At 43.4% G+C, this 23,219-nt stretch overlaps 1 protein-coding gene across 1 annotated transcript in view; it reads right to left on the bottom strand.

Moving 5' to 3' along the window:
- Positions 1–15,086, bottom strand: part of TSHZ3 (teashirt zinc finger homeobox 3) — a 107,499-nt gene extending 92,413 nt beyond the window's left edge. Inside the window, exons 1-2 of the mRNA XM_063946052.1 lie at positions 13,693–15,086; positions 10,456–10,616 (exon numbers count right to left, since the gene is read on the bottom strand). Coding sequence (XP_063802122.1) covers positions 10,456–10,616; positions 13,693–13,844 — 313 coding nt within the window. The 5' untranslated portion in view covers positions 13,845–15,086. The remainder of the gene's footprint in view (positions 1–10,455; positions 10,617–13,692) is intronic.
- Positions 15,087–23,219: the final 8,133 nt, after the last annotated feature.

Below are 23,219 nucleotides of genomic sequence, written 5' to 3' on the forward strand. Positions count from 1 at the left end.
TTAAATAGTTAAAAGACTTCAAATAAAAGTTTTGCATAAAGTTTAAAGCCTGGGTGGAATCTACACTAAAGAACAACGTAACGTCTTCAATCACAGCATCAAACGCCACTTCCCCCCCCCCCCTCCTCCACCCAGCGTACAACACTCCTGCCCTCCTTCAAGCTGCAGCGCAGTTCCTGAAACACTGTACCAAAGGGGAATGGACAGGAGGACGCAGAACGGCGTCTGGCAGGGGCCCATTTGATAAATGACACATGTCATACTGTCAAGGGGAAAGAGTGGGTCAGTGATGTATGGCTCAGCCAAAACGGAAATCGACTGTTTGGCACGACAAAGCTTTTCTCCACCAGGATTCAGTCAGAAATTAAATCTACAACATTTCAGGGCAGAGAACGACTCGTCCTTTATCCTTTCCGTGCCCTTCACATTTATACATAAAAGGAAAGAGAAAAAAAACAAAACGACTACTCGTGTCAGACGCGGGTCTCCAACTCTTACTTGGAATACGACTGAAATCTTTGGGTGGCGCACGATGGCGGGTAATAACGGCGTGGTGCGTTTGTTATTCTTTTTGCTTCCGATTTCAACGAACCACGGAAAAAAAAATCACGCACGTGAAAAAAACGACGTGAAGAATAAAATTAGCGCGTAGCAAATAGTCGTCCTGCAGCCTGAGATCTGCATAGTAAATTTTAAAAGAAAAAAAAAAAACCCAGAACGTGTAAGACAGACATGAGCTGCCCCCTCCCCCCCCCTCTCTTTCATTAGCTCACTGGCAGGGTGGCACTCGTGAACCTCATTACCGAAAGAGGATTTATGAAGCTGAACCCAATGGCAAAGGAAAGGCATCTGTCAATAATTGTAGGGAGCTGCAGTCACAGCTTTGAAATCTCATTAAGTATGCACTTATCAGACATAAAGATCAAAAACATTACTCAACTCAGACAGAATCTTATGGAGGAACATTAATTAGCAACAGGCCTACAGTACGGGGGGAAAAACACAAAAAAGAAAAAGAAAGAGACTTCCTCTCACACCTGCCCAACCCACAAAATCCAATGCAACGCTCCCCCCCCCCCCTCCGCCCACCCTCCCCTCCGACACAAAAAATAATTCCCAGCATCTGAGACTGATCAAGTACATGAAACAAGAGGGAGAGAGAGAAAAAAATTCAGTTCAGACAGTCTTGGCGGTGAGAAGAGGAGAGGAAGGAGCTGTCATAGCTGAGAAGGATGTCAGGACTGGCCCTGATTACAAGGGCCTATACAGTTCCCATGCCTTTTTATCATCCCTGCCATCAAAAAAACAGTCTCCGTGTCACAGATGGATGACTGATGGCTGCCATTCTTCGGCAGCGTCCGCCAGTCATTCGCCGTGCCCCTGCTGTGAGTTAGCCCTCCAGAAACAGCCTTGACCCAGCAGGAACAGGAACTTTCTGGGCACAGAGCCCAGACCCAAAAAAAAAAAAAATAACAAGAAGATGATACTGAATAAAATAACGTACCCCATCTTGTTCCTGTAGCAGAAATGATAATAGGTTACTCTGGGATAATCTGTTCAGCTGCAGGAAAGGCAGGATGTTTTCATAGACCAAATGGAAACACACACACACAAATACACACACACACACACACACACACACACACACACACACACGTCTGGTACACCTAACATACATGGCCCAATTGCTGACTCCTAACTAGATGTAAACACATATTAGAGTGTAAGCTCCTTTGAACAGGGTCCTCTCATTTCTATTTGTCTATGCTGACAATAAGCTTATGCAGTTGGCGTGACGCCCTGAACTTTGTACGACACAAGCAGGAGAGCCTGGCCATATGTAAATATACAATAATACTGTATATAAATGCTACCTATATATGTATGAATGATTTTATGTGCACAGATACCATCAGAAGCTTGGCGCATTGTGCACAGGAGAGAAAGATGCACTTTGGTAAATGAGAAGGGCGGGCGTTGCAATCTATTATGTGATTTGGAGTTACTGGATTATGGTACAGTTTGCGCAACGCAGGTAACAGTAGCGATCATTTACTCACAATGCACCGGAAGGCAGCAACCAATCAGCAATTACGTTATTCCTGACCAGTTTAATGCAGGCAAAGAAGGCAAGTGTCTGATTGGCTCATTCGCTGTACTGCAAATGTTGCACCTACCTGCATCGTTAGTAACTGAACCCTCAGTATATATAATTACTTGTGTCCTGTGTAGTTATAAAGTGACACTTTAAATCGTGAAGACTGCAGGATGGGAAAACACAACATTCATTCAATGCAAAAAAGAAAAGGAGTAGTTGCAGAGAAAGAAAAAACACACACACACACACACACACACACACACACACATATATATAGTAAACAGCGGGTGTATTCCAGCCTTTGTGTGCGGTCTATACAGGACGCGTGCTTCCTTATGGAAATATGTTCTGTAACATAAGGACGACAAATATGTTTCTCATGGGCCCATACGTATATATCTGCAAAACAGAAACAGCCATGCTAGGAAGTGTCGGGGACATCTGCTCGGGTAGCAGGCTCCCAAATAAAGCAGCACGGTAAGAAATAAAACTCATCCGACGCACTGTGCAGCTTCCTGGCGCCAGTGCCGGCAATGAAGCGGTTAATACGGATACCAGTCTGAACCCATGAGAGCCAACTGAGGCCGTCCTCTTACAGGCCGTATACCTGCTCCCCGGTTATTGCTTATGACCACTGACCCTGGTCGTAGAGCCGGAAATAAGCTTATAACTGTGACTCTAGGAACTACCGGCTTCCTCAGCAATTGTATGTATATATAATGACAGAACACAACAGTAATGTCAGCTGCGTGCGGCTGTGTGCGCTCAAATGGAGCAACAATTAAATTGCTCTGTTGGGCGCCGTTTAGTGGACAAAACTCTTGAATTGCCCCCATAGAGGTGAGGAGCAGAGTTAGCCTATTATTATATGTCATAAAATGTCCTACTATTATGGTCGTGTGATGGAACTCATAGATACAATTTCTTCCTCTTTGTCGCATTGGTGGTTCATTATCTAACTTTCATTTTATTCAGCTGCATATAACAACTATAAAATACTAAGATTACTAGATGACATTTTTAACATTGGTTTACAGGCGGAACAGCATAGACCCCCTTCTCCGACTACTGGGAAGGCCGATTGCAGAGAGTTGTGTGGCCAATAATCAGATTTGCAACGACAATTTTTTGAGTTCTGCTTTTCCTACTTTACTTGTGTATTGACAATTTGCAGACTTTCTAGTCCATGAGTGGATAGACAACTCGCTCTGTTGTGTGGTGTGATGGGCGGCTGGACTGGGAACACTTAAAATCAATAGGAAGTAACAAGTGAAACTCGGCAAGCAGATGCGGAAGGAGGCAAATATTTCACTGAACATTTCCACAGATTCCTTCTGTCCCCTACCAGTCCTGTTATAAGGGCCACAAGTGTAGCGTCCGCTCGCCATGTGTCCCCCGTACAACCATAATCCAACCAAACCACGACGCAGACCACTGTCCCTCCGCTGAGGGTGAGAAGAAAACAAAGATTTCTCAGCGCAGATGAAAGTTTCATACATCCAACACTAAGTGAGAAATTCTTCCACCGAGTCATCATTACCGGTAACAAAAGGTTTCCTTGAGTGGCTCCAAAACGCCAATCACTGCGGCAAAATACAAATGTTTTTACAAAATCAACAACAACCCGGCAATTTTGTAATTCATCCCGCACAGAAAATGCTTATTTGGAGAATTACAAGAGGGTGGTTTGTGGTATATTTTTCCATATGCTGCGAGCGCCGTGTGTAGCACTGATGTGATTACAGCAATTACATCTTGCTGAATTAATTATAAAATATCACATCATTCGATGGATTCGTCAGGCATTAGCAGAGATGAAAAATAAACATATAAAATACAACTTTACCGACTGTCTCATGGCCAGAAAAAAAGGGCAAAAAGTCTATAAAAATATTTTTTTTTGAAAGATAGTAAAAGCCGCCAGTGCTGTGTAAGCAGAAAGAACCGCGCACGTCTTACCTGCCACATACACACCCTAAACTGTTAGCTGCTGTCATGTCTGAATAATTAATTGAGCCTGTCTCATTAAAAGAAATGGGAGGGGGGGGGGGGGGGGGGGTTTGAAGGATCATATAAAAAATAAATATGTTTTTAAATAATGACCACGCTTTATTAATGGCCATAGTTAATGGAGGGAAGAGTTATACATCTTTACTTATGCTAAATAAATTCATCTGGCTTCATTAATATTCATCTATATTCAAATACAATTTAAAATGGAATAGAGCATTATGATAACCCCACAGCTAATTGTATTCATATTATAATTTACAAAGGAAATACAAGTGTTGAGGAGCGGATGGTGGATTATTGTGGCGTTACCAATGACCTGGACAATCCAAAATCCAGGAAATCTTTTATATTGTATCCCCGTACGTTTCCTAGTTTCAAAGTATTACAACGTATGTATATATATATATATATATATATATATATATATATATATATATATATCTTGATACAAAGTTAGAAGTGGTCGTTCATAATGCGTGAACCACGTTACGCGCTGTTATGCGTTCGATAAAATGCTGAAAAGTGTTGTGATATATACAGTTCTTATTTGGTGATATCCACCAAATACTGTTCAACCTGTTCCCCTTATTCCCAAACAGCTGCTGCGGGTGAAGAGAAAAAAAACAGTCATAATTAATAACATGTGTCCTGACAGTATGAATTAATAATTTATAATTAAAGAACAAACAAGGAAAGTTACATTATTCTTGAAGACTCGCACTTTGAATCTGGTGGCGAATATGATGGAGGGTGCTGCGGCCGGGTGTTTCGTCTACTCCCTGTGCATCGTGATATTACATCTCCTATTAATTGTTTAGTAAGCAACACTGACTAATTTACTAATTATCTACTTAAATCCCTTAAATGGGAACAGTTAAGCGTCGTTTAAGCAGCCAATTTACCGTGTTTCCACGTTGCTGATAAAAAAAAAAATTCCTATTAAAGCAACAATAATATTTAAGAATAGGCAGCGAACGTTTCTGGTTACCCTCTTTATGCGCGCAATTTTTTTTAAATAAATAAATATATGCGACACTTAACGTTCTGTTTTGCATACTTCAGTTTTAGAATTTAAATTCCGTTTCATGGGTGATAATTAAAATCCTTTGAACTGCGTGGCACTGTGTGTTTTTTTCTAAATGTTGAAATCAAAGGGACATGAAAAGAATATATGTTGAATTGCTAATGCTTAAGGGGATGTCACACACACACACACACACACACACACACACACACACACACACACACACAGAAAATAAAAAGGAAGCAAAAAACACAAAACTACTATTGTTTGGGGGTGGGGGGGGGACGTGTCAAATTAATCTAATGAGTAACAGAAGAAAAAAACACTGAGAACTAGAATTAATCTGCCTGGGTAAAGGACATATAGATATTTAAATGCATGTATCATGGCAGTTTATCAAGCCCAGAGATATTATTAATCCTACCTCATTATATGCATGTGTCAAGGAACTTTTACTTGGTTTAATTAGAGATTGGTTATTAGCTGTATTAAGAAACAAGTCCAAAAAGGAATAAAATTAGATATTGAGTGTTCTGTAGCTATTTTTATTACCCCAGCGCCCCTGGGGTGGGTGTGTTTTAGGTCGCTTCACCTTTTTGGCATTCCAACACTCATTCCGCCATCCAGATCTACATATTAATTAGGACAACGATAGATTGCAACCTTTTGCAAAAAGATCCTGCGTAAAGGATATTCGTGACACCCTGGGAATTTTTAACAGCTCAACCGGTGAAGATGTGCGGCCCCCGGGGTCACGCAATACTGCGGCACCTACACGCGGGTTAATTGCGCAACGCTCATGGCCTTTTTAGCAAAACGGCTGGTGTTCGAGAAGTAGACTTTCACTGGTTCATGCAAAAGGTTAACCAGTAAGCTAATTATGGCGGCGCCTTCCCGTAAAGCTAACTGGTCTTTCCAACGTGGCCTTTCTGATGTACAGTAACGCTAATGTTGCAGCTACATCGAGACGTACAGGCAGTTCAAAAATATACGGCAGCCCCAGCATCCAGGCAAGTGTCGTCTGCAGCTCATTCCCATCCGGAGAACGGTACTAAGGAGCCAGGGTATAATCCGCCTAACTCACCCTGGCTGCACTATATTTCCCAGAACCGTATAGCAGTCACAATTCATTCTAATCACTGTACAAAACAATCTTAAGGAAGAAGAGGAGGAAGATGTGGACTTGTGAGCCAATTTAAGAAATAACTGCTGATACATCAGCTATTGACTATTTCGCTCCCTGCTCATGATAACGCTGAAGGCAAAAACAGGAAGATAAAATGACAACATCAACAAGCAATAAACTGCGGCAGGAGAAGGCACTGAGGAACTAATTGACAGCTGTCAACTTAATGGGAGAGGAGGCAGCTGATTCCAAAAATCACTGGATTTTTTTCTATTCCTCCCTGCCCAAGCCCAGGATATGACTGGAACCTTTCCGGAGATATTATAATTTAGGCTTTTCCCCTCCTGTGTTTTTACAGAAGAGCAGCAATGGGCAGACATTGCTAATCGCTCTGTCACTTTGCTGCACGGAGGAATGTTACCCCACAACTAACATATTTATGGCACATAAACTGCAGCTGCTGCACGCATCTTGGGGGCTATTTAGAGATTTCAGTGCAAGTACAGCGTAACCTAAACTGCGACGCTATTGCAAAATGTCTGTCAGTCAACACTGTGCGCCTCCCCCCAACCAATTGTTCCTGTGATCCTGGTTCTATTTCCCCCGGATCTTAGTTACAAAATTGATAAAATTTCAGAAAAATTACTTTAAAAGGTCAATAAACATATTTATTAAAACGTGAATATTATTTTTACTTTTAAATAAAATAAAAAAGTACAAATGTGAGAATATTGAGAGGTGGACATATAGCAAAGTACGGCAGGTATTCTCATTACGGTCTACCTATCGCTATTACTAGAATGCCGCTGCATTACAGGATTGCGAGAACTCAATTTTGAGTTAAATACGTTCAGAAAGGGTTCTTCTAGTCAAGCGACAGATCAAGGTCTCCCACCAAACCGACGCACGGAGACACGGACTCATGGCGCACATAAGATTAAAAAAAGAAAAGGTAAATATATATTTTGTGTGTGTGTGTGTGTGTGGAATAAACAGGAGTGCCCTGCGGTTGCGACCGCAGCTGTAGAGAGAAGGTGAAACAATATATGACGCCACTACACAATATGCAGAGGAAGCCCATCGTACACTGTATATAGAGTGGGTGATATTATGGGCTATTGATTAGGGTGGTGAACTGTACAACTGTCTCAGGTCTGCGAGCTTGGTGGGGATGAACTGCAGAAAATCTCATGGGCTGTTATTCCCCCACAGACCATTAAAGAGGCCTAATCCCTATGAAATGATTATCCAGGTACCAAAATCCATTTGTCACCTGCAGCAGAAGATTGAGTTAATGCACAAGTAAAGGCAAGCAGGACTGTGTAATATCAACTTGATTACATCAAACTAGCGGCAAACCTAATTCTGCTCAATGACACTGTGAGTTGCTTGTCATCTCCAATCATTAAAGCTGTCAGAAATCCATCAGGTTTACAGCTAATTAGGTGAACACTAATGAAGCTGGCAAAACAACTTTCCTTTTTTTACTGCTGAGTGGACCTTTCAGTCTGGGGAAAGAGAAGGAAGAAGAAGCAAAAAATAAAATAATAATATAAATTCTGGGGGTTTCGCAAAGGTTGCTGGGGAAATGGGCTTACACGTAACCAACCAGCCCAATCAATTTGTCATCACTCTCTGTAGGATACAAACCATCAACCCTACAACGTGCAGTTCCAATAAGGCCACGGAGGGAGGAGGAGGAGGAGGAGGAGGAGGGGGGGGGGGGGGGTGAGGGGATACGTTAAGGGAAAAAACTTACAAGTCTCACTCGTTTCCCATCATGTTCCAATCAACAGTATAGATGACCCCCCTTCTTTTCCTGCCTAAATAAGTAACAATTCGGTCTTTCCCAGCCATATCCATTAGACGGAGGCACAAAAACCAGTCTATGAGAAACGTGGAGCACTCACTGCCAAGCTTATGATTGACCATTAAGCTATTGATGAATGTGGCTGTCAGGAGAGAGACAATTAAATCAAATATGAAACAAAGTCGTTTTGACGGGTCATTTTGATAGAGTAAAACCATTCTCCCATCTCGTATTATATGCACAGGGAAGTTTTTTTTTTAATGCCTTTTAACTAAGCCTGGTTGTTTTAATTAAAATAATATTTTTTCTTATTTTTGTGCAAAATATGAGTAATTATTCTGCGCACTGAAAAAGCACACGACAAAGAGCAGAGCATCTGAGAGTATAAGATGGCGTTCCTCACCAGCCCATAGTACATGCGTGCTCAGGTCTCCAGCCCAAACGCTGCTCAATCCCATCACAACTTCCCCAAAAGCACTGGAGGCGCATTCACCCGCTTTAGCGTCCAGGCGTAGGACGAGGCGACCCAATTAGAAGCGGATGAGAAGCAGAACAATTGTGTATATATATATATATATATATATATATATATATATATAATTATTTTTTTAAACCGAGGATATAGACACCGTACTATTTTACAGTTGACTTCTGCTGTATCTAAATGGTCATAAATTGTCCGAACCGGCCATTTCATTTCTTGCTGTACAAGCACCAGTGAGGCCAATATTTCTCTAACAGAGAAAAGTTATTTAGTGCTGCGCTCTGCTGGAACACACAGTGGGTTAAGGGAACACAACTTTACAGCTTACCACACAGCACATACATGGGACTCTATATCATTCACAGTCTCACCACATAACCTGCAATCACTGAGCTACGGACACACTCTAAAAGCTGTGTTTAATACAGTATACATATATATATATATACAGTATATATACTTACACACAGCTATACCTTATTATACATACATATAGCCCCACAGAATGTATGCCAGCGAGCAGGGCCTTCCTACCTCTATGATTGTCTGTCATTACCCAGTTTTGTTTCACCACTGATGTTTCCAATTGTAAAGCGCAACGGAATATACTGCGCTATATAAGACACTGTTCATACATAAATAAATACAGCCATATATTTATACTTAGGTGCCAGTTAGGGAATATGAGGAGTAAGGGGAAAAAGTGCAATCAATATTTTTAAAAAGCAATAACACAAAGTTAGTGGCCAGCAGCCCTGCAAGTTATATTATTACACACACACTATACTACACATGTAACACAATACGACACTTCTGCAACCCACTCCATACATAAAGAATTGTTACAAAAACAAATATGCAGAACAAATAAAAAAAGAAGCATGAGACGGAAGCGAGGAGCGAGCATGCTCGCTCTAATTACAGGACTTTGATTAAAAAATATAAATAACAGTATGACAGTGGCCTGAGCCAGGAGGTGACAAACGACAGGCATTCTGCATGCGAGACTACAATATCACAGACGCGGAAAGTCATCATCTGCACCCACATGGATCCTGCAATAAGCTCCGAACCTTTCCTGGCAGGAAGTCACAGGGCACGGGTGACGTCACAGAGCACCAGTGTTACCATGGCAAGTGATTTATTGATGTTTATTGGCAATGAATAGATCAAAGACAGCCCTATGACAGGCACTCAATCAGTCACCCAATGACGAATGGCAACGGTCCACAGAACGAGAGAATCCTTTCCCACTTCACATGTCCTAACTGAACATTATTGCAAAATAATGTTTTTGGCTCCATTCCCCAACCCTCCTACCTTATCCACCCCTCCCTCCTCTCACCCCTATAGCCTCAGAAAGAGGAGATTGCTAAATCCTAATAAGAGCTGACATTTGCAACAAGGGCTCAACGTTAATATCAGCCATCCCTGGGAAATAAATGTATGGAGAGCGGAATAAGGGGAGGAAAACAGGCCGGGTGACAGGAGCCAGATCTCCTGCGCTTTATTCCCACATCTATACAGGAGTTGGATCACACATTTAATAATAAAACTCCATCTTTGCCACCATCAGTCCAATGCCCTCTGCGCCCCTCCACAACATCCTCGGGTGAACTTTCCCTGCCCCCATTACCCCACTAACCTTAAATGCAACCCGCCCCAGGCACCCACTCTGCACAGAACCAGCCCTGACCCCACTGAGCTGGGAAGTGATTCCCAGAATGAGCAGCCGGAGTGAAATAAAGGGGGTCAGAGCCACTGTGCAGGGTGCAAGGTAGCCCCCCTCTCCCAACTTTCTCCCCAGAGACATGGTCTCCCCCCCGCCCAGGGATGATGGCATGGGGGATGAGTGGTGGGGGCAGGGTGGCACTGGGGGTAACAATGTAGCAGCCAGTACCTGCAGCCCTCCTCGGCGCTTGCTGCTTCCTCCTCGGCATGCTGCCTCTCTCGGTGCCTCGGCTCAGTCTGGGGAGGGGAGACTTCTGCTGGCCCCACAGGTCCTCTGGGCTGATGCACTTCTTGCAGGTCTCATGCACCGACAGCCCCGGCTCCAGCCGCCTGCACACCGCAAGGAGAGAGAACAGAGATCAGCTGCGACTGCACAGTGTGGCCCCCAGGGGGAGCTGGGTGCGGGGGCCCCGGGGGCACTCTCCGGGCATGGGGAGGGGAGAGGGGGAGATGCTGCTCCCGGTGCACAGTCCGCGCCTGCAACAGGCAGAGACCGAGCGCGTCACTGCTCCAGCCAGACCCACCGGGGCTGTCACTGCAACTCCTTCCTGGGGAGGGGGGGGGAGAGCGCTGCACAGGGACCGGGCCTTGCAGAAAGCGGGGACTGTCACTGGCTGTCTCACTGCGAGCATGCAGAAAAGAGGGACTGTCACTGTCTATATCACTGCGAGCATGCAGAAAAGAGGGACTGTCACTGTCTATATCACTGGGAGCATGCAGAAAAGAGGGACTGTCACTGGCTCACTGGGAGCATGCAGAAAGGAGGGACTCACTGGAAGCATGCACAGGAGAGGGACTGTCACTGTCTATATCACTGGGAGCATGCAGAAAAGAGGGACTGTCACTGGCTCACTGGGAGCATGCAGAAAAGAGGGACTGTCACTGTCTATATCACTGGGAGCATGCAGAAAAGAGGGACTATCACTGTCTATATCACTGGGAGCATGCAGAAAAGAGGGACTGTCACTGTCTATATCACTGGGAGCATGCAGAAAAGAGGGACTGTCACTGTCCATATCACTGGGAGCATGCACAGGAGAGGGACTGCCACTGTCTATATCACTGGGAGCATGCAGAAAAGAGGGACTGTCACTGTCTATATCACTGGGAGCATGCAGAAAAGAGGGACTGTCACTGTCTATATCACTGGGAGCATGCAGAAAAGAGGGACTGTCTATATCACTGGGAGCATGCAGAAAAGAGGGACTGTCTATATCACTGGGAGCATGCAGAAAAGAGGGACTGTCACTGTCTATATCACTGGGAGCATGCACAGGAGAGGGACTGCCACTGTCTATATCACTGGGAGCATGCAGAAAAGAGGGACTGTCACTGGCTGTCTCACTGGGAGCATGCACAGGAGAGGGACTGTCACTGGCTGTCTCACTGGGAGCATGCACAGGAGAGGGACTGTCACTGGCTGTCTCACTGGGAGCATGCACAGGAGAGGGACTGTCACTGGCTCTCGCTGGGTGCATGCACAGGAGAGGGACTGTCACTGTCTATATCACTAGGAGCATGCAGAAAAGATGGACTGTCACTGTCTATATCACTGGGAGCATGCAGAAAAGAGGGACTGTCACTGTCTATATCACTGGGAGCACTGGCTGTCTCATTGGGAGCATGCAGAAAAGAGGGACTGTCACTGTCTATCTCACAAGGAGTTCACAAAGGAGGGACTGTCACTGAGTGCATGCAGAAGAGAGGGACTATCACCGAGTCTTACTGGGAGAGTGCAGAAAAGAGGGGCTGTTAAGTTTTGGCTTACCAGGAGCATGCAGAAGCGAGGACTGTCACTCTGTCTGTCTTTATAGGAGCATGCAGAAAGAGGGACTGTCACTAGAAGGATGCAAAAAAGAGGGACTGTCACTAGAAGGATGCAGAAAAGAGGGACTGTCACTGTGTGCCTTGTTAGAAGCATGCTGACAGTGTACAGGGCTGGCCACACTATAACAGCAGGGTAATATACAGTATGCACATGGCCTGCCAGTGTATATATATGCCCCGAGGTGCAGGCTGCATACATCTGGATGTGCTGTCACTGTGTAAATATACACAGGAGGATATGACTGTTACACAGGCACTGAGGGGAGCTGTCACTTTAACTGCTTGTAGCCCGAACTGGCTGGTGCCTGTCACACTGACTCATATCTGTGCCCGTGTCTGGCACCATATAGTAACCATTAACTCCTCCTGTGCCAAAGCTCTCTCACACACACACACACACACACACACACACACACACACACACACACACACACACACACACACACACACACACTATCTCTCTCTCTCTCTCTCTCTCTCTCTCTCTGCAGGGAAGCCAGGCATACACAACTTACCACACACATACACACAGCTGTGCCATTCTGCAGCTGCCCGGGCTCCCACCACTGCTGTGCTGCCCCCTTTAATGCTGTGCCAGTCTCCTAACACTACAGCAGGGCCGGTGTCTGTGCCACCTCATCCCACTGACAGGAGCTATGCCCACTGCATGCCAGGGCACAGTGACCAGTGCCATCTACACAATCCTCTATCTCATTGCCAACACAGATCTCAGTCTCCAAGCTCAGCAATAGCAACACAGAACTGGGACCCTCTTACTATCTGCATTACCCTGTACAGAACTGGGGGTCACATTCTGCATGTAGCATATATGCCCTGGCTCCCCAATACCCCTAAAGTCTGGCTGAGCCTACAGGAATCACTGCAGCCTATAGCTCCCATAACAGCTTCTTTCTTATACTGAGTGAAGTTCAGGCCACTTGCAATGGTGCTGGAGGCCCAATGGGGCAGATGTATTAACCTGGAGACGGCATAAGGAAGTGATAAACCAGTGATAAATGCAAGGTGATAATGCACCAGCCAATCAGCTCCTAACTGTTAATTTACATATTGGAGCTGATTGGCTGTTGCGTTTATCACCTGGCACATATCACTGGTTTATCACTTCCTTATGCCTTCTCCAGGTTAATACATCTGCCCCTATGGTAGCCATGTCTAATCGGTAGACCCCCCCCCCCCCCCCCACACACACACACACATACACACACACACACACTCACTCACACACACACTACAGACCCCTTCACCCAGCCTGCCCCCTTCTGCACAGCATCACACACTCAGTGACCCCTGGGTACCCCCAGTCCCTACCAGCTAGTGGGCCTGTGCACTGCTGCAGCCACATACGACCCAGTGCGACCGCAGATTTGCAACCACAACTAACAAGGTGATATTTGCATTAGAAATAACAATACAATCATATATTTTTTTTAAATGGGCCACATGGTTTATACTAGAGAAACTTAGAGCATAAGAGCAGCAGGTGGGTAACTAGGTCTCACCCCAGCCTGGACAAGAAGGGACCCTGCAGAAATAGTTTGGGAGGGACAAATGTACTTACAATGAATATGCTATTGTTCTTGGGGGACAGCGGCCAGTCGTATGTTCCACGCACGCACACAGTGCCTCCTGCCTCCAGGTGCAATGCTCCAGGGGAGTCTGAGGTGTAAGGGTGGCCCTTGCAGGTTCTCCTGGGGGTGCATCAAGGTGCATCAGCTTGCAACAAAACTAGGAGGATTTCCTTTTTTTTTTTTCTGAGGATGTTTTTTTTCTTTTCTTTTTATTTGAAATGTTGTGTATTTCTTATCACTGTGTGTCCAGAATCACAGGCAGCAGACTCTCCAACATCTGGAGCCAGCAGATCCTGCAACGCCCTGTGTGTGTCTCTCTCTCAGAGCTGATCACTTTGATGTCCAGGATCAGATGACGCCCAGATGTTGCTGCTGGAGATCTCAGGGAAGAGCTGGATTACTTGAAGTTCACAAGTAGGGAACCCCAGGCAGAGCCACTGGAGATCGATGCGCATTGAGGTCGATTACGCATTCCTGGCTGAAATCCTGGTTTCCCATCAAGAGGGGAGGGATGGACTCTTTCCTCCCAGTGGCTTCAGAGCTTTCTGAGCGTTGCATTGCAAGCCATGGCCCAGCACCTTCTCGGCTGCCAAACTGCACTCTCTTCTCCCCCCTTCTGCTTTGTGTGGCTAGAGAGATGTTTCATGGCAGCTCCAGCAGAAGTCTCACCAGCCAGCAGGCAGCAGTAACATTGTGTCCTTTACTTTCACTTTACAGTCAGAGAGAGAGAGAGAGAGAGAGAGGGAAAAAAAAGAAGAAGAGGATGATCTTACAAGATCAAAAAATCTCCTACCGCCCCCATCCTTCAGGACCTGGGATATTTCCAAATGCCTTGGCAGATGCCTCTTCCTCACATCCTGTGTGCAGCAGCAGAGGATCGCCTTCCCCGGCAACTTGCAGGAACAGACTGGTGAACTTAGGACTTTGAAGTTTTTTCTGTTTGTTTGTTTTTGTTATTTTTTCCCCCTTCTCTGTAAATGCTCTTCCTCTTCTTCTTCTTCTTCTTCTTCTTCTTCTTCTCCTCCTTCTGCAGGCTGCTAGATCTGACGCCAAAGATAATATTGCAGCTTTTCCAGGAGGGTGCTGCTGTGGATTTAAAAAAAAAAACAAAAGCAAAAAAAAAATAATAATAATATATATAAGCAAAAATAATAGTAATAAGCAGTCAGCCAAGAGGATGGTGAGTTGGTTGTTCTGATGGCCAGGTTGTGCTAGGTGGATATTTTGGGGGGCAGTGGGGGTGATCACAGGAGCCTCTGCAGAGGGAATGCTCTCCACATCCAGTGTGTGTCTGTCAGGATTAGGTGTTTTTCAAAGAATCGGGATTTTTGCAGCCTCTACCCTCCTCTTCCCTCCCTCACTGCCTCCCTCTCTCTCTCCCGTTCTGTCTGCTGCTTTGGCATTGCTTACTCTTAGATCCGCCCTAACATCTGTCCGTCTAACCATTGGCTCATCCATCAGTGTCACACTGCTGCACTGTGCAAGCACACCACACACACACACACACACACACACACACACACACACACACACACACACACACACACACACACACACTGCCATTCAGTGGGGGACCCTGCACAATCCAGCCAAGGGGGGCTCTGCCTGCACCCTGTATACACACACACACACACACACACACACACACACACACACACACACTGGTATTCTGTGGGGGGTCCCCGCACAGCCCAGCCAAGGGGGGCTCTGTCTGCACATTGCCCACCACCCTGGATGTAGCCCCCAATTACCTTCCTAGTACACACAAGACATAGGATACTAACCCCCACCCTCCCCCATTAGCTAATGCAAAGAGTCACTTATTCATTCTTATAATCTCAAATAAAATATGCCAAATATGCAATTTACAAAAGACAAAGGTTATTAAAGTTGTCAAATAGTTTTAGCGATGCTGGAATCCCAGGGATCGATACATTCGCTGTAAGAGCATCAGGAAAGTGCAGCAAAAATGTATCCTAAATAAGTGATTGTTATTTATTTATTTATTTATTTATTTATTTATTACAAGTTTGCAGAATCTGGAATAAGCGAAAAACTATGTATCATTATCAAATGTGTCGTAATTGTTCAGAGAAGCAAAAAAAAAGTGTCAGTGATGATATGATTCTAATGCAATGTATCTAAAGGGAACCTGAAAGGAACTGTATTTTATAATAATGGATATTATATGTATTATGGTCCATGCAATGTTGTTATTTTATTTTGTCTGAAAACTGCAAATCGTGTAATGAGTAATATGGACTGGAAGAGTGAAACCTCCCTACATTACTGCTCAGGTCACTGGGACAGGTGAAGCTTGGAGGTAATATTACAATGTTTATCTGTCTATAGCTGGCTGTACATTTTGCTACATGTAATCCTAATACAATGTGACTGATACTTCGAACCTGAAATAATTTTGCGTTAACAATTGAAATAATTTGTAAATTAAATTGTAGATGGATAATTGTGATAAAACTCTCCAGTTGTATAATCTTCTAATTTATTTTGTATTTTTGATTGATCATCTGTAAATACCTGGATATTAATAATCCCACAAAGTTATGTAGATAATACAAATATGCATTAAATGCTCATCCATCTATCTATCTATCTATCTATCTATCTATCTATCTATCTATCTATCTATCTATCTATCTATCTATCTATCTATCTATCTATCGACCCTTCTAGCCGCCAAATAAGTAAATAAGACATTTTATTTTGCAGTTTAGTGGAGAAGAACCTGAGCAGGGGTTTTATTGATCAGTAATCATCGTGCATTTCATATTGTATCACCTTTTTATTTGGGGGGTGGGGAGGTCAGCACCTGCGTTAGGAAATACATATTATGCTATAGAGTGCTACATTAACCTATGTATTGCAGGAATCAATAAGCCTCCAGTTCAGCACCCCCCTGATTTATAAGGGGCATCACCATTCTCCAACCTGCATGTCCCCCATCCATTGCTTTAACGCCTGAAATGTCAGGGGATGTGGATGACAGTGGCACTGAGGCTATTTATTATAGCATTTAATTAGTCATTCCATTGTGCTTTAGCATTAGGTAAAGGAAAGGATAAAAAACACATAAAGTGCTGACTATATAGTTATTTTATTTAGATTCTGGCACCAGGATCACAGTGCAGGAAATCTCAGTGCCCCCAAGACCTGCTAAGTACCTGCATTGCCAAGTGATGGAGGGGGGAAGGGGGGCAGGATATTTGGGGCAGTGTACCGTATTGATCTGCCATTAATCTGTATGTCTGAGATAGTGGAAGTAAATAATGTAACACAGACACAGTCCCACACACATACACGTTTATTTCACACATCAACAAGCTTAATATTGCTTCCATGGAATCATTTGTAAAGGAATTCGGCATATTAGTAGCCAGAACTGTGTATAATAATCTTTTTATAGATATCCTAATGCGGAAATCTTAATTTACAATGCAATAATAGAAAAAATAAAAGCAATAAAGCAGACACAGGTATATACAGATCCAAACAAACCAAATAAAGCCACTGAATACATATATATATATATATATATATATATACACACACACACACACACACACACACACACACACACACACACACCCAGTGATTCCCTCTTACACTTTGCAACTTTATATATTATTTTATACATTATTATGCGTTAATCCCTGCGCGATAATCTCGGCGTTACTAAATATCGTTTTGCCTGTGAAATTTAAAATATTAATGTAAAGTTTTCATAAATTAATCTGGAGTTAAATATCACATCTATATACCCAAGTTAATGGGAAACTGGCAGATAAACTCCCGAAAACGAATATTAATGGTTGGAATTGGGGCATAAAGTGAATTTCCCATCCTCCTTATAATGTGTGTGGATCAATATAAATGAGATTCTGTTGCAGTCTGTAACTTCTTGTTACATGAAATAATCGTACATATTGCGATCAGGACTATTTGTAAGGAGGATGCGACCCCCGCGCTATACAATGAAGGTTCGCTGTTTAAAGGACTCATAAAAACCAGAAGCAACACAAAAAAATGTGTTCTTTGCTGTAAATAAAATAAAATAAATTATATCATAAAATGAACCAAAAAAATTATCTGCAGTTTGTTTTATTAAAAGAGAGCAACAAAATCCACTTCTGCATCGCCTGTAATAAATCCGAATTGAGAGAGGAGCTGAGCTGAGAGTGTTCCTCAGCCTCTTAAATTCACATTATACAAAGGGTTTAAGTCCTGGCTAAGTCCTGGCTGAATGTAAATTGTTTTTGCTAAGTGAGATTTGCACAGCAGCGAGTTTGTTTTGTGCATTCACTCTGAGCTTTCTCAGATGTAGTCTGTAAAGTCTCCGGTAATCCTGATCTGTGTCCCCGTCCTGGCGTTACCCCTGGCATTGTACCCCTAGCACCAGATGCCCCCCCCCCCCCCTATCTTTTGCTGTAGTCCCCTAAACACAAATTCTTCATGCACAGCAGAAAGGACCAAACTGCTTCCCTCCAGGTTTGTGTGGTTTATACACCCAGCTGGGACTTGTAGTTCTATAACCACTGGAGCTGCAGGTTGCATGCATGCATGCAGAATACAGGCGTTGGCATTAACTATTTCCCTACCATAGGTCTTTTGGACTCTGCTAATACACACAGAAACTGAATTTTATTTAAAAAGTTTCAAGGGCGCAGAAAGGGTGAAAATAGTGCGTAAAATGCGCTGCGGTCACTGTAAATCCCACGGAATGGAGAGATTTTCTTACAAACTGCTCAACAGAAAAGTAATATGATACAAAGTAATGCAGAATGCAATTAAACGTGGACCCCCATTTCTACAAGACCCCCCAGCTGTGTATTACATATCGCCATATCCAGCATTATCTCTCAGCGCAGGGGGTATCGCTCTGCACCAGGAACCTGGGGCCTGGTGGGCAGGGGGTGGCCGCGAGATCAGGAGGCATTAATTAAAGCCTTTATACTGAGATTGCTGGCTCAGAGTATAAACGTGGGGTCCTGCTGCCAGGTACCCCATAATTAGCTGCGTCCCGATTCTCCCCCATCATCATCCACTCTGCAAATCATTTTAGAGTAGGGGGCTGCAATTATTCTAGAAAGTTTTTTTTAAGGGGGTCTCAATTAATCCAGCAGTGCAGGTTGCCTGCGAGGGAAGGGGGTTAATTGCTGCTTCAGTACCAGTGGTGTAAGGGATTAATTGCTGCTTCAGTACCAGTGGTGTGAGGGGTTAATTGCTGCTTCAGTACCAGTGGTGTAAGGGATTAATTGCTGCTTCAGTACCAGTGGTGTGAGGGGTTAATTGCTGCTTCAGTACCAGTGGTGTAAGGGATTAATTGCTGCTTCAGTACCAGTGGTGTAAGGGATTAATTGCTGCTTCAGTACCAGTGGTGTGAGGGGTTAATTGCTGCTTCAGTACCAGTGGTGTGAGGGGTTAATTGCTGCTTCAGTACCAGTGGTGTAAGGGATTAATTGCTGCTTCAGTACCAGTGGTGTGAGGGGTTAATTGCTGCTTCAGTACCAGTGGTGTGAGGGGTTAATTGCTGCTTCAGTACCAGTGGTGTAAGGGGTTCATTGCTGCTTCAGTACCAGTGGTGTAAGGGGTTAATTGCTGCTTCAGGACCAGTGGTGTAAGGGGTTAATTGCTGCTTCAGTACCAGTGGTCTGAGGGGTTAATTGCTGCTTCAGTACCAGTGGTGTAAGGGGTTAATTGCTGCTTCAGGACCAGTGGTGTAAGGGGTTAATTGCTGCTTCAGGACCAGTGGTGTAAGGGGTTAATTGCTGCTTCAGGACCAGTGGTGTAAGAGGTTAATTGCTTCAGGGCCAGTGGTGTAAGGGGTTAATTGCTGCTTCAGGGCCAGTGGTGTAAGGGTCTGCAGGCTGCTATGTGGGCTAATAACTAATAGTAGTGAGGGATTAGCTGCAATTAATGGCCAGTAACTGTGCATGCTATTTATTATGAGGGATGTGTTTCACGTCCATCCTCTCAAATTATCCTCCAAATAGGAAGGGGGGAGAGTCAGGCACCAAGTTATCTCAGTACTGATGATGCAGAACACACAGGCGTAATTAAACGGGCTAATTGGCAGCTTTACTTTGTGTAAACTTAGCAACTAGTCTGTAATAGGCTGATGATATCGATTGCTGATCGCTTAATGGAAGCATTATATCGCCAGGAAAACATCGCTTTAATGGCCCTGACTGCATCGGCAGATCTCCCCTATGGGGGGGATAAATCACATTACAGCACCCACCTGCTCCCACATTCCGACACACTGTACAAGCTGCTGTAGAACTAGAAGACCCAGCATGCCCTGTCTCTTGGGTCATGCTGGAACTAGTGGTTCCACCACCGGCTGAGAGAGGTATTTCGCTATTGGCACTGTCTGCAGCAGGTTCATGTATTGCTCTCTGGCAGCAGATCCCCTGGTTGTACTTTATTATTTCATGTTATGTATTTATCATGTCGGTGGCACATACAGTAATGTAGTATAATAAATGAAGCACTGCCTCCACATAAATCACTTCATCTCCCAGGCACAATAATCAGCAACTAAATAAATAATATAAATACATACAGAAAAATCCACACGGAATTAGCAAATAATAGAAAGAGATAAAATTGTTTCTCAACTGTGATTTAATTGCCATAGATCCACCTGACTCTGCGCCTGCTCCATTAACAATTAATCATATTTGTTGTTTCTAATAAAATATTTAAATGCTATAATTACAATTAAGCAATGGATATTGCCACAAGCCCCAAATAATAAATTGTGTAAGATGTGAGGTCCAGGAAGGCAGGTGTTTCACCAAAGCCCTAGCAGCTATTTCATATATATACTCACAAGCCAGGGAGGACATAATATATTACAATAAATTATTCATCCTGTGTCTTCATTTAAATAGGATGACGGCAAACAAGAAGACATTATTATTTATTGGTCACATGCTGCACTAGTACCTTATCCCTGACACTGGGAGCAGGGACACAGATCTGCAGAATGCCTGACAATCTCATTTACTAATCACCTGGTGCATTGTGTCCTAGCAGCACTCACTGTATAAGGGGTCTCTCTAATAATGAGCTACTTCCCTGCTAATTTCTCCCCGTTTGGCCCCATACACCAGACCACAATAAGCTGCAATCAGCAAACAACATTTAAAAAAAAAAAAAAAAAAAGTAAATATATAATTTTGTTTGATTGGGATGTAATTTATCTAATTTCCTCCATTTAACCATAGAAGCGTAACAGCTGCTTAAAAAAATACAAATAAATATGGGGTGTAAAAATCATATAAATGTGAGTGATTGCTAAGGAGTGACTGGAAAAATGGAACTCTGCAGGGTCATATATTAACTGGGCGTCTTGCTTTAATGCTCCTATATCTTTGCCCTGGCTATGTATTAAACTGTATTCAGCATATTGATCTCTCTCATAGATTTTACAGTACATGTGTACAGTCGTTTGCTGTGTAACAGGACCTGGGGCTCAGTGATGTACACTAGATATATATATATATATATATATATATATATATACATACACACACACACACACACACACACACATACATATACATACACACGCACACACATATATACTAATATATATATATATATATATATATATAAACAAAATTAATTTAACTCTGGCCGCTGGTGCTGATATACATCAGCTATATTTGGCAGTCGAGTCATTCATCATTATTGTAATATGGTGCACTACACAGATTTAATTTGGGAAGGGGGGGATATACTGTAACTATGGCTTAATAAAGTAAAAAAATAACGTAGCAACTAATATATTGCCTATAAATTATTAAAATAGCTCATTTCACACCAGCTATGATGTAGATGGATGAAATAAATACAGCAAAGAGCCATAATAATTTCTACAAATGCAGAGACTGCAGATAATATATATTACTGAACAATTAAAAACAATCTTTTGATGGAGTTGATTGGCTAATTGTAATAACGCTGCCTGGGACCCCCGTCATAGACTCTGTGTTAATTATTATGGCCTCTATCAATTACACACAAAGGGAATGAAATGGTCATTTAACAAGGCTTTTAGGCAGAACCCTTCTGTTGCCAGCCTGGGTGCTATATAGACATTAAAATTGGTATTATTTTTTTTATTAAATAAAAATAAATTAAGTAATGAAATTAAAAACAAAAAAACCACCTTGACTCAAGGCTGCATTTTACCTGGTGGGGTGACAAACTCACACCCGGCTTCCTGTGCAGCCCACAACTTATACGAGAAATCTTCCAGGTTCTCCCCTCCGCCTGTTTATCAGTTCTAATTGTGACACTGTGCAAATTCAAACAGAAGGCTGTTCCTGTGCTAACCCCGTGTGCTGGAACGCAGACAGCCAGCTGAGCAGAGGACAGCTCAGGAGAACCACACTCCCCTCTGCTGCAGGACCCTGGGTCTGTGCAGACAATGCAGGGATGCACATTCATCTTTTCTCCAAATGAAAATGTTCTGAGACAGAGGACGTGGTGTGCTGTAAACTGAGGCTGTTTTATTTCAGTGAGATTCTGAGTGGTAGAACTGTAAGTCCCAGCATGTCCTGCCAGTCAGAGCACCTGGTTTACTGATGTTACATTCAAACACCCACCTGCTGTGTGCTGCAGCTGAATAGTGTCTGTCACCCTACGATGGTGATAATTTAATGTTACACTGGGACCTGCAGGGCATACTGGGACTTACAGTTCTACAGCTGACATGATAATTTACTGCCATACACTATGCAAATGATCACCCACGTACACTCTAATTTATTCTATAAATGTAACTGATTAGGCAGATGACTGACTAGGAATAATTGATAATCATTTGCCAAACTTGTTTCTTTGGTTTTGTTGACCAGACGGGTGCACTAGACACAAAGCCCTATAATCCATGCCTAATGTCATGTTCCTCCTACATTTTGCTGTGTATGGAAACTTGTTAGTAATAGACTAGGCCTAGTAACGTCACAGTGACTTGGGATGTGGGATAGACATTTGCAGAAATATGGCAGTGGGAAGGAAATGTTTTAGTGGGTAAACAGATCCGTCTTGAACTTGAATTAAATATCATAGAGAACAATCTATCACTAAAGCAAATGATGTTTCTCTGAGAATTTCCTCTAACATTACGGACACAAGTGTATATTGTTTACAGTTCTTTTTAATAGGTTACATTATACATATCCTTCAAGATATTGAACGTTACAGTATAATAATATCTCTGATTCATCTACTTTGGTGCCTTAGTATAGAGGGTGGGGACAGACTGTGCCATTAGGCCTTGAAGGGACCGCGTCAGTACAATTTGGTATTTTGGTATAATATTCTGCAAAGTTGACGGGGACCTACATCCCCAAAGTAGATCTTAATCACCTCCTGTCCTCCAAACTAGCAGAACTGCGGTGGTAGAGTGACAGGGACCCCTGCTGTCTGGGGCCACTCGCTCCCACCAGCGTTGCACTGGGCATTCCATGAACAACAAAGTTGG

Source organism: Pseudophryne corroboree, chromosome 11, assembly GCF_028390025.1.
Source record: "Pseudophryne corroboree isolate aPseCor3 chromosome 11, aPseCor3.hap2, whole genome shotgun sequence".
In the NCBI taxonomy this organism is placed as follows: domain Eukaryota; kingdom Metazoa; phylum Chordata; class Amphibia; order Anura; family Myobatrachidae; genus Pseudophryne; species Pseudophryne corroboree.